Here is a 12,575-nt window from a genome sequence, read left to right on the forward strand (position 1 = left end):
AGTGCTGAACCAGAGAGTGACACTCACTGTGGCACAGCCTTTAGGGAGGTCAGCATGTTAAACCAGTGTTAAACCAAAAAGAGGGATATGAAGCCAGATGGAAGACATAATAATCTTAAATGGAGGAAGACAATATATGGCAAGAGACGTTAGCCACTCTTACAGACTTCAAGGATACAGTAAAACTATAACGTTAACTGTAATTTTAACTGTTGCTTACTCTGTATCAATCAGAGTAATTCATTCCAGTTACTTGTGACACTCAAACCACACTAAAAATCACCCATAGTGTGAATTTATAACATCTGCTTTACTGTGGTAGCATTAATGGTTTAGGCGGAAAAAAACAAAAGTCAATGGTATGTTTCAACACAAAAGCCATCTGAGCCTTTACTATAGAAGTAATAAGGCATTTATTATTTCAAGAGCCCTGCATTCACAATATCCCCTTTTTCAAAGAAAACACCCCTTCCTTCCCATTTTTTTATGAGGCTAACTTGTAGTATGTCACCACTGTGAGACTTCTGAATGTGTTCAGAACAAGACAATAATAGTAAGCCACAGATGAATGATGTGTAGTAAAAATCAATAAACCTTATAACTATTCACTAAGGGAACTGATTTTATGCCTATAAAAATAAAACAATTATAGCAATATTAATGGCAGATTCATCATAGTAATATAAAAGTCCAAGTGTGCTTGTCTGTTGGGAATCTTTAATTCATCCTTCTGTATTAAGTATTCACAAGGTAGAAGAAACGGAACCAACTCCAAGAACAATCTTTAACTTGCAGTAATTTACCTTGTCAAAAAAAACCCAACAAACACAAAACAAAAACAACCAGTAAAACTTTAAAAAACAGTTTTGACAATCAATGTAACTGGGATATGCAGAAAAAGAAAAAAATTAAAGCCTCAAAAACCTGACCAGTAAATTTGATTTTTTTCACATCACAGTTAGTGATTTCATGTTACTGTGTACTGTATTAACTGCATTGTAACAAAGCAGGTGGTATAGTCACATAAAATATTTATCTTGTGGTAATGCAGGTTAGACACAGCAAAGGATTTTTTTTTTACTTGACAGGTCCTCTGTTTTTAGGAATCTATTAATTTTTTGGGGGAAGGGCAATACAGGTATAATAGGAAAAAATTTATCTATAATTTATAGCATACAGAGCTGCTCTAAAACAGTATTAGAGACTTCAGTTCCACTAATACCATCCAAAGTGTTACCATGGGCCTTTTTTGAGCCTATCAGGGTCAACAGAAAGAGGTCCATCTGCCATCTGGCTTGGACCCTGCATTGCCCGCTGGGAGAGGACACTGGCACAGGCCCAGCAGGAGCACAACTAGGAGCTGTGGCATTGCTGCACCCTCTGCTATCTACAGCTATGACACATCTTTCAAAGTGGCTCAAGAACACCCAGAAATAAAAATTAAAAATAAAAATTAAAAAATTAAAAATCAAAGTTTTTTCATTATTCTGATTGCCAAATTATTTAAGGCAAATAAAAAAATGAAAGCATTTGATATAGGTTTTACATAAAATAAACTAGGTTACAGCATAAAACAAGTAAACAGGTAATGGCATTAAAGTCTCTCCTCTAAATCTGGGTAATTGTAAACATTAAAAAAAAGACTGCAGGACTATTCAAGTAATAGAACAATCACAGATGTCTTCTCATATGCAGGCTATTAGGTTATCTGCCATTCAAGATTATCAAAAAAGACATTTCATTATTCACAGATGCTCATTATCTCCATTTAAAATCTATACATTATATACAACACAGTTTTTGTGGTACTAGAATCCCCATGCCTTCCAAAGGTATATTTTTCACAATACACAATTACAATGAAACAGTGAGTACAGTAACATTTTACACTGATGCATCTTAATAGGAACCACCAAATAGACATCTACATTGTACCAAAGTGTCATCACAGTTAGCCTCTCTGAGAGCTTGTGGGAAATACCAGAAGGGTATGCAAGGTTCAGGCACACTGATACATAACATTATTTATTTACAATTGGAAAGGAAAAAAGAGAGAAGAAAAAGGAAAGGAAGAAGGAGAGAAAGGAAACAAACAGCCTTTTGCGGTTAACGCCTTCTAACCATGACAAGTACATATCTCCATTTAGTGTGTGGTTCGCAACTTAGCAGCAGACCCTGTGTGCGAGCCTTGGTACTGATACAAAAAAAGTAAAGAATATATATATATTTTTATATATATATGTATATATATATATACGCATATATATATATATATAAAAACAGAAGTCTAATTACAGCAACATTTGTTACTCTGTGATAAAATCTGCAATTTACAAAAATGAAATGACTGGTTTTTGCCTGCCATTAAGGCATTTCAAATTAACACCATGGAACTGATGTCTGTAATAAAGCGCTTCCTCATGTGATCCAGTCACATGACAATGTTCATCCCCAAATTCATCATTCTCTGAAAAGAGAAAAAAGAAGGTTTTAGTAAGCAGAATCCTTTCCTCACGCTTTTTTTCTGCACCTTGAATACATCATAAAATGAAATCTGTACAAGTATTCTAAAACCCAAGAAGAAAAGACAGCAAGCCCTGTCCTCTTCCCTCCCCTGCCAGAAAAACAACATCCTGAGAAGTAACCTGTGTCAGGATTTTTTTTCTGTGTTCTGGTTCCCTATCATCCATCAGCTCTTCCAGGGCTACAAACATTTCTTACTCAAATAATTATAGCTAGTGGTTGCCTGTTTTAGCATCAGCTTTCAGACAGACACCCGTAACATGGAACTTCATGGTTCTATTTGATACATTAAACTCTGAGTCTTAACGTGGTGGCAGTGAATGAAACCCTAATGTTAAAAGATGCTTTGGAATTTTCACTTGATATGGAACCATCATAATACAGTAGCTTTCCTCTTGACAACCTAGTAAATAACTGAGAGGCTTTCAGGCATATAAATGATGACATGGGTGTGCAACTTAAATACAAAACCATCTCTAATGGGCTCCCAAACAAAACTCCCTAAAAGCAAGAGCAGCAAGCCAGGCAGCCTTGCAGAATAGATAAAATCCTAAGTTCTTCTGGTCATGCATGGAACCAACTGAACCTTAATTTTAAACTCATTTTATTAAAAATTTGGATCTTATATTTCACAATCTCTTGTTTTATCTTAATACCAGTGTTTAAAACACACTCTATGGAAAATCTCAGAAGACAGACTACTTGTTCTGACCTATGTTACGATTAAAGAACACAACTAAGGACAAAATATCATTCTAAGGAGAACAAAACTGCAATTAATCCAAAGTACCAAGTTTTTCCTCAACTTTAAAAACTTGTGTCATACAAGGAAATGCACACCAGCAGGCTAAAAAAAATCTGTGATTACTTTCTCCTCTCTATGTTACAATATATAATTTATTGGCTATTTACCTTCTTTGTGCAGGAAACATACCAGATGCAGATGCCTGTGCAGCCACCTGCTGAGTGGCAACAAGGGCAGCAGAGGTCAATCCTGCAAGAAAGAAGAAACAAAGGAATGTTGATGTACCTCTGGTTTTAATGGATTTTTGTGGTCACAGTAAGGGTAGGAATGATCTCTAAGGCAAACAACCAGAAAATGTAGGGGGGTTATCACTACATAAATAACAAATATTGCAGGCAACATTGTTAACACAATCTGCCCAGTATGATCAATATACCTTTCTGTAATAAACTGAACTGTCTTTGATAGATATTCTACAAGAAATTACAGCATTTCTACTTACTGCATTCCTTTCCAAACACTGCACTGCATGATGCTAAGTGGGTTGTATGAGAGCTCATGAATAGGAAGTTCAGTAGAAATAATAGGTATCAGGAAACAACAAGAATCAAAAGTCACAGTGAATTACAGAAACGACATGCCAGCTGCTCAGGATACAATACTTTCATAATAACTTACCATTTTTACAGTTTTGCTACTGAACAAGCATAATGCATCCCAAAAGGCATATGGAATCACTGAATCACACTGAGAAATGTCAAGACTTTTACACAGGAAAAATAAATGCTGAGGCACAAGTCAATGGAAAGAAGAAATGTCATTTAGCCACCAGTTGTGGTAGCACATATTTTGCTGCATGGGAGGAAACCTCCTTTTAATTCAGCTAGAGTCCACGGTTAGAGAAAAAAACATTCAAAGACGGGTATAAAACCCAGGGAGAATAAATTGTATCTCACTGTGCTGCTTTTTCCCTGACTGCAACTTTGTGCACGGCATTTGCCAAAATACAAAGAGTCCTCTTTCAAACAGTCAAATTATAACAAGCACAAACCCTTGTGACTGGAATGCCTTGTACATAAAATATGTTCAGTATAAAAAGCTTTTGTCTTTGCCACACTTCCTCCATTGCTTACACAACCCTAATTATACAAAAAGGAGGTTGTTTGGTTTGGATATTTTACTGCCTTTTAGCCAGTTAATGTCAGTTTGCAGGAGGAATCAAAACATTCATGTGGATGACGGCCTAACTGGTACATCTTTAATAATGCTCTGACACCCAGTTTTGGAAACAAAACTTGGTATTTCTCAGACATGAAGCTATTAATCTATTGCTAGTACTTGCTGTGAATTTTCAAGCCTTCCCCCTAAATGTAAAGCACATCTGTTCTAACAGCGCGATCTCTATTCAAAATGCTTCATGTAGGCATAATTTCCAGCGTCAAGGCAACAATTCCATGAGGAAAGCTAATCCCACCCAGTGACAATTTTCTGCTCACCTTGAAATGGGTCATACTGTCCAGGTATAAGGGGGTAGCCCATTCCAACATGGGTATGGTGGTGAGTGTGGAGGTGCCGCTGGCTGAAAGGAGAATGGCGGTCTCGCTCCCTCTCTGCTTCCCGCTCACGCTCAGCTGGTGATTTTTCCACAGGCTAGTAACAGAAAGTGAAAGAAAACTGACGTGAGAACTTTAAAAGGGATGAAATCACAATAAAACCATGTTACTACCTGTCAAAAACTTTTTGTATACAAATGACACTTTTTCTGAAGCAGTATCTCTACTGGAGTATTTGCACTTGATTCTAATCTCAAGCTAATCTTTCTGGATAATGGAAGATTTCCCAAGGCAGAAGATTTTGAGGCAACACACTGCATCTTGAAGACACCATGGTGACTTCTAGTTTTGGGCTCCCTAAAGCTCAGCTGGCTTGCCAATGCCTGAACAACCTGGGTGAGCCTCTGAAAATGCTCACTGTTCTAAAGCTCTCTGGGGATCAAGTCTGACTGAATAGCAGAAAAACTACTTTTAGAAAATACAATGAGAGCCAGTGACTTGCTCACAATTAAAACCAGCAACAACTTATCTGAAAGTGAAATAACAGTAATTGTTCCAACTTTGTAAATCTCATTTGTAAATCTTCAGAAATTGGGGATGGTAATCAGCTACTCGGAAGATGTGAATTCTCGACAAATACAAGGAGGGGATATTATCAAATCCTATAGCCCAACTTCTCATTTCATTATGTTTCTGAACAAGAGGTTCCTATTTAACTGCAAAAATCTGTGCACCAGAAAGTATCTCTGAATCTGTATTTCTATATTAGTCTATTCAAGACAGGAAACCTCAGCACAGAACCGTGTTAGATGTGTTACTTCCAGTTTATGCCACAGAAGCATTCTGACTATAAACTGCTTTTATTATAAGCTGTACTATAAAGAAGAATCATGCACTCATAGCTTGACGCCAGATTGTGTGCTTCCCGCAGTTATGTTCCTCCTCTACCCCTTTCTGTATGTGATACTCTCCGGTAAGAACAGACAAAGCCTTACAACAGGTGACTTGCTGCGATACTGGTTGGCATGCTGCTGGAGCAAATCCAGTGCTTTGGACTCAGTGGTTGATTTTGCATTGATGCTCGGGCTGGTATTGACCTTTTCTGCCTCTTCTCTCCCTGACATCTTCCCATAAACTGGATAATGAAATCCTGGAGAGAGATAGGCCCCTGCGGGTAAACAATAAATACCACATCAAGTTACTGTTTTTACATTTTGATTAAATCAAGGTAGGAGGAGACAATATCAGAACTGACAATTACATCAAAAGTAGATCACATGACTACCAAATGGCACGACTGCTCTTCAATTTCATCACCTAATTTGCCCTGATGAATGGAGGTTATAAAGAGGGTTGAGTTGATAACCATTTCAGACATTTATGGGTCTATTTAAGTAAAAGGAATAGTAACTATAATGGTTCTGACAGTAAGTGCTTAGAATATTTTTATAGGCAATAAACTATCTGTCAGTCTAACAGCAACAGCAGACTGTCAAGTGTTGAGAAACTTGAGAGTTCATAAAAGGAACATCTTGTATGAAACCAGTTTCATCTACAGAACATTCCCCAGTGGAAGCACAAGCAACACAACGTCATCCATGAAGCTTCTAATTTAGCCTAGCTACTAACAGAAATATTAAAATGCAGACTTTATTGAACCTGAGGATGCAAATCTTAACTAGCACACAAGGCAGGTTTTGGAATACATACCAGGATAGCTGTGCATTAGGACAGGAGAGACTGCGCGATAGGCCGGATGGTTGGGATCGTACATCTGCGGATACGAGTAAGCATGCAAGTACTGGATGTATGACTGATGCTGACTCATTGGTGAGGAAACTGCTACTCTAGCACCCCGAGAGTCCTTCCAATTTACAGGAGTCTTTTGATCATCGTTTTTTATCTTGCTCTCATCCACTGATTGAGAATCAGAACGCTTGACCTCTTTGGGCTCCTCTTTAATGCTTGTTAATGAGACAGGAAGGTTAGGCAGGGAACTTTCCTTATTAGGTGTTTTTCTAGGGCTGTCTTCTTTTAACTTTTTCTCACGATCAAGTTCTTCTGATTTTTGCTGATCAAGGTATTTGGGCTGATAGACATAATGATGCCATGTTCGTGAATCTGGATCCTAATAAAGAGGAGAAAAAAATTGTTCTGAACTTAGATGTAGAACTAAGTTTGTTATTAGTATTTCCCACATTTTGGTTAATGTATTTTTAATACCATAGCCCCATTACATAGAGGAGAGGTTTGCTTGCCACAGAGTGCCTTGAGCTCAAACCAATATTCCCATGAAGGAGCAAGAGTCTATTATCAAAATTTAATTCAATTGCTTCATCTTATATCCTTCTTCATGCCTTTAACTAGTTTAATCATGAAATACATGTGCAATGTAATGAAGTTCTGAGACTATGTTATTCATAACACATTTTAATTAAAGCCCACAGAGAGACTTTTCCCACTAGAGAGCAAAAAGTATCTGTGAACCACAAAATTAGAGCTGGCTAATGATATGCCAGAGTACTTAGAATACCTGGAACAATGCTCATGAAAAGCTGATCTAGCTGGCAAGATTCTAATGCTACCTCTGGTAATACAAACGTCCAGGAATCAGTGGAAGTCAAACATTAAAGCAGACTTTTTCAGCTGACAATCTTATTTTAAGTTTGTAAAGTTACAGGTACGCAAGTATTTATTGGATCAGGATCACATGATTTAAAGAACATATACTGGCCATTGTAAATACTTTTAAAAATAATGTATTACACAGACCAGTTTATAAACATGTTACAGAACTGGAGAGGGGAGATCTTCACAATGCTACACCAAATCGCTACGGAGAAGTAACAGGAAGACTTCTTTTTCTTGTACAGGATATGCAAGAGCTAATTGTCAACATTTTCTCCAACTGACAGACATTTATGGCACATGGCACAAAAATATAAGCACGCAACTAAACGCTTGGACAGTCTGGTTTCAAATACTCACTTGAATCAGCAGAAATCTTCTCCTACTTAGGGCTGTACCATCCCACTTCCTTTACAGCTCTCTACTCCCACTCCCCTGATCCCACTGTACATTGAAAGACAGCCTGTAAGGGTGAAGTCTGGGATGTACCATACACCAGAACATGAAAGTATCAAGAATTGAGGCTCTAGTTCAGAGCACGGAGACAGTTGCATTGCCTCAAATGAAGGCAATGTGACATCTACGAGGGTCAGCATGAAGCCACTGGATAAAATTCTGGTCCCACTGAAGTCAATTGCAAAACTACCACTGACTTCAATGGAGAGAGGATTTCATCCATTGTGTAGGTCTGTAGGGGCTTGAGGTTGGTTGAGGAGAGAAGGGGAACTTAACTGCTTCAGAAAGGTCACCTTGGGTTAAGATAAAGAGGTATGCTTTAAGCCAACTCTTCAAAGAACCAGCTCACCCATCTTTAGTAAATGCCAACTGTTATTTAACAAAAAAAAGAAACACTTCAAACCATGTTTCAATCTGCTTTAAGTCCTCTCACAATGAAAGCTGCTTATTTTGCTTGAAATTTCTTATTTCTGAACTAAGCAAACTGCTAACCATTTACATCTAAAAGAGAAATCTAATTCTACTTTATTCATGCATATAATTTAAAATAGTCTGTTCAGGTCGTAAGCCTGTGCTCTGTCACCACCTTACTAGACTTTTTAATTGTAATTTTTTTTGTTCTTTTCAAACAGCTCAACTAGAAGGCTTATTGGTCTATTCACAGACTACAATAAAATCCAGCATGAAAAAATGATGGTGGAGCTTATATGGCTGCAGAGGTAGAAGAATGTAGCAGAAAGTAAATCTCACGTCTTAAAAGATAAACCAAGACACTCTTGTTCCATTTCCTGTGATCTCACCTGTTTAAATCTTGTGGTTGGATCTACTCCTGTTTGCTTCATTGAATCCATAACAGATTTCATCTCTACAGCCTCCTTTATAAGCTGGTGGTTTTCCATTTGTTTGGCTTTGAAAGTGTCCGACTGAAGCTGCTGCTGGTGATTGGAAAGGATCTGTGATTTGCTTGTCTCCTCACCTTTGTTAGGAACTGATGACCCTATTTTAGTGTTATTTTTGCTGGACTCTGGAGTTGAAGGGGCCTTTGAAATAGTGGCAGATGGAATATTCTTCTGCTTGTTGTCATCCTTCCCAATCTCTTTCAAGGGGGGGTCATTCTTCCTTTCACAGTCCCTCCCACTTTGTGCCATTTTCTGTTCTGCTAGTCTCTGGTCCTCATAGTATTTTTCATACTGCTGCCTGTAAGCAGGGTTGGAGGCCATTAAGGACTTTTGGTCCATATAGAGCCCATAGGCATACTGTCCATAATAAAGTGACTGAGCAAGTGCAGGGTGTCTTTGAGTTATTACTGACTGATGTTGCGGCTGCAAATTAGAGGAAGTGCTTTCGCTTTTCTTGGCATCTGACGATTCTGCCTTCTCTTTCTTTTCAGCCTCTTCCTCAGCCTCTTTTTTAATCTTCAGCCCCTGTGGGGTACCACTGTTCCCAGCTGCTGGGGCACTGACCTGTCCAGAGTGCAAGTAACTTGGGGAATAGTAAGGATCGTAGCCATGGTAATAGGGAGAATGAGACTCTTTCCCTTGAGCTGATTGTGCTGTGGTCGAAGAATGTCCTTTTACAACACCGTCTTTATTAGAAATAATATCCGACGGAGAGCTGGCCTTTGACCTCATGCCCTCTGACCTGCTGTCAGAGCCACCATCATCAGCTGCATCAGAAATATCTGAGTAAGCAGGGCTGTTGGTTTTAGCAGCCGTGCTGTCTGCGCCATTCTGTGTCAACACGTGCAGTGGGGCCATGGCAGATTGTCCATTCACCAAAGTGCTGCATTCCATCCTGGAGGCACTCCCTATGGAAGGGCTGGGCGCATTGTCTGTGAATGTGTAAACTTTATCAGCTTCAGCCTTAATACTTGCCATCCTGCTCTCTTGAGATTCTGACAGTCCATTAGCTAGCACTTCGTTCTTGTTGAGATGGTCCTTTAAAAAATGTCCAGATAAGTCTTTTCCAGACCCTTTTGAGTCCTCCAGCTTCCCCAGCTTAGAATCCATCTTAGGGCTGCCCGTCTCTTTGCTTTCTTTGTCCTTCAGCTTTCGCTTCTCCTTTTTCTTTTTGTCTTTGAGTGATGTGAGAGCTGGGTTTACAGTGCTTGGCTCTCCCATAATTGTGGGCTTTGGTTGAATGGGTTTCAGTGGAGGGCTCTTTGGTGTAGCCTGAACAATAGTAGTTGTTAGAGAGGGCAGTCCTGGTATTGTCCCTGTAGTGGTGGTTGTAAAGGCTGTAGTAGGTATAGCTATTAACTGGGGAGGAGTTGGTGCTGGTGCTGGGGCAATGGGCCTGGCCGTTTTCAGCTTGGAAAGGTTTTTATCCACTTTGCAATTGTTTGATTTCTTGCCTTTATCACCTAAACTCTTCTTGTCAATTAATCCTTCAGCCTCCAATTTCGGCATTTCAGTTTGCAAATTGCCATCTGCTACTGAGCAATTATCCAGTGCGGCTGCCATGTTAGAAATTACTGGAAGGCTGTTCAATTCACTGTTCAGACCCTTCTTTTTGCCAGAATTCTTGCCAGTTTTGGAACTGATAACTGAACCAGGGCCATTGCTGGTCAGTTCCCTCTTTCCCTTGGGGGTCCCTGGGGTAGCAATGGAGGAAGGAGATGTCGGTGCTTTTAGTGGATCAAAGCCTGGCAAATTTGTGCTTTGCTCGCTGCATTCAAGTGCCACATTACTCAGTGCTTCCTCACAGTCTGAAATTTTGTCTTCACTGTCAGGCTCAAACTCCAGTTTGTTTTCTGGGTCTAAGTGTGCATGAGCCTGATGGTAACGTAATCCATTAATGTGCTTGTACTTCTTGTTGCAGTTGGGGTGAGGACAGTCAATCAGCACTGGGGAAGAGCAGCCTTGGTCCAAAAAAGCAGTCTCGGGTTTCCCCTGTGGGGTGGTGGGAGTGCTTCTAGAATTAGTACGAATGCGTTTTCCAGACTTATTGTCCTCTGAACTGGAGTTCAAATCCAGCTCCATAGGAGGCTTAGTTTTCCTCTTGTTTGTGGACGAGGGGCTGGCTTTGACTTCATCCATGGCGCAGTTTGGGGGTGTTCTGCGCCCACTTGAGTTAAGGCTGCCCCTCCTCCCCTTGCCATTGGCACCACCTCGATTTTTACTCTGAAGTCCTCGGGACTCTGCGAAACTCGCGTCGTTCCCGGGTACAGCCGCAGCTGCAGCGGACCTTGCCCGCTTTCCCCTGCCCCGTCCTCCACGCATTTCCAGGTCACTTGTTGGCGATTCACAAAACCTGTACAAACAATAGATTCCATCAGCAGGAGCCATCAACTGAAAAAATAACAACCACCACCATGTCCCGTAAGAGAACCTTCACACATGTTAAAGGAAAGATGTCCTTCTGACAAGTGAGAATGTTACAGTGTCAAAGTCATTAAAAAAAGACAAAAATGGTGAGGACATATCCACCTGGTGAGAACAATGGAGCAAAACATTTTCCTAACTTAAAGAAATGCATTTTGAAATTAACTGCTCTCTGACTGAATCCCATGTATTTCCTCTTCCCTCTCAAAAATGCAAAAGTAAAATAAAGAAGAGCTTCCACCCCATGTTTCACTCTGGAAGACAGAACTACTCAATTCACTCATGCATGATTTCAATTATAACCAGTTGTGCTTTATTAATCTCTGTACGGTCTCTTGCCTGAGACTGAGGGTTAAAATGCAGCAGAGAAAAAATAGACTCAGAATGTTTGCCTACCTCGGAGGGGCCCAGTCATGCTTTGTGCAGTCCAACAGTGTTCCCACATAAGTCTTGTTCCTCCATGTAACATTTACTACCAGGACACCTGTCAGTGAGCAAAAAATAAAGTATTATCACACATAAGAACAATAACTGGGATAGCCTTTTTGTTTTGCTCTTTTTTTGTTTTTTCTTTTTCCTGTTCTTTCCTCACAAAGTAAGACATTTACTCTCATTTGCTTTCAAACACTCTGGTCTATATTGTTCCTCTTTTCTGGTTTCAGTGACCTCAAGTTAAAACCCACAGGAAAGACTGCAAATGACAAAGAACAAGAATTAGTGCACCCATGTGTGTGTGTGCAAGACAGCTTGCCTGTGTGACGGTGTGTGTGTAATCAAGATACAGCTGACAGAAGGAAATGGGTTTTGCCATGTCCTGCTGTAAAACAGCAACACTCACCTCTTAATTTTGCTATTATTGCACATAATTGCTTTCACTTGGCAGCCAGCCAGCGTAAACTAAGCACCAGTTACAGTGTTTAAATCAGAAGGTGACTGAGAAGAATAATCTGCTTTGCTTTGAACAATATGATAATGATGCTTCTATTTACTTGAAATTACTCATATCCAAACACACAAACATATACATGTATGCACTGCAAGTCTTGTTCAGCAGATATGGCTCAAAAAATGTATTATTTGCCTTGCTTTTGCTTCTGTGGAAAGTGAGAGACTAGATATGAAACTTCAACCATACCACAGTTAAGGTAGGAGTAATTGCAATATATATTTATATAGGAAAAGGGATCCTTCAAAAAACCTACTGTAATTTAATTGCTTTTCCACTTATGACTTTTATTAAATGCAAATTTGCCTGCCTAAAGCAGAATTCTAATTTCGTTTTATTTGAATTATCCCTGTAAAATTTGTGAATGATAAGGTTATTGTAAGTAACAAGAGAATAAATGT

General features: G+C 39.4%; 1 protein-coding gene across 1 annotated transcript in view; it reads right to left on the bottom strand.

Moving 5' to 3' along the window:
• Nucleotides 1–3,431: 3,431 nt before the first annotated feature.
• The window catches only part of ZNF608 (zinc finger protein 608), a 78,382-nt gene continuing 69,238 nt past the window's right edge, over nucleotides 3,432–12,575 (bottom strand). Inside the window, exons 3-8 of the mRNA XM_059492389.1 lie at nucleotides 11,625–11,712; nucleotides 8,706–11,157; nucleotides 6,532–6,949; nucleotides 5,817–5,989; nucleotides 4,765–4,918; nucleotides 3,432–3,517 (exon numbers count right to left, since the gene is read on the bottom strand). Coding sequence (XP_059348372.1) covers nucleotides 3,432–3,517; nucleotides 4,765–4,918; nucleotides 5,817–5,989; nucleotides 6,532–6,949; nucleotides 8,706–11,157; nucleotides 11,625–11,712 — 3,371 coding nt within the window. The remainder of the gene's footprint in view (nucleotides 3,518–4,764; nucleotides 4,919–5,816; nucleotides 5,990–6,531; nucleotides 6,950–8,705; nucleotides 11,158–11,624; nucleotides 11,713–12,575) is intronic.

This window comes from Ammospiza nelsoni, chromosome Z, assembly GCF_027579445.1.
Source record: "Ammospiza nelsoni isolate bAmmNel1 chromosome Z, bAmmNel1.pri, whole genome shotgun sequence".
NCBI classification, from domain to species: Eukaryota; Metazoa; Chordata; class Aves; order Passeriformes; family Passerellidae; genus Ammospiza; species Ammospiza nelsoni.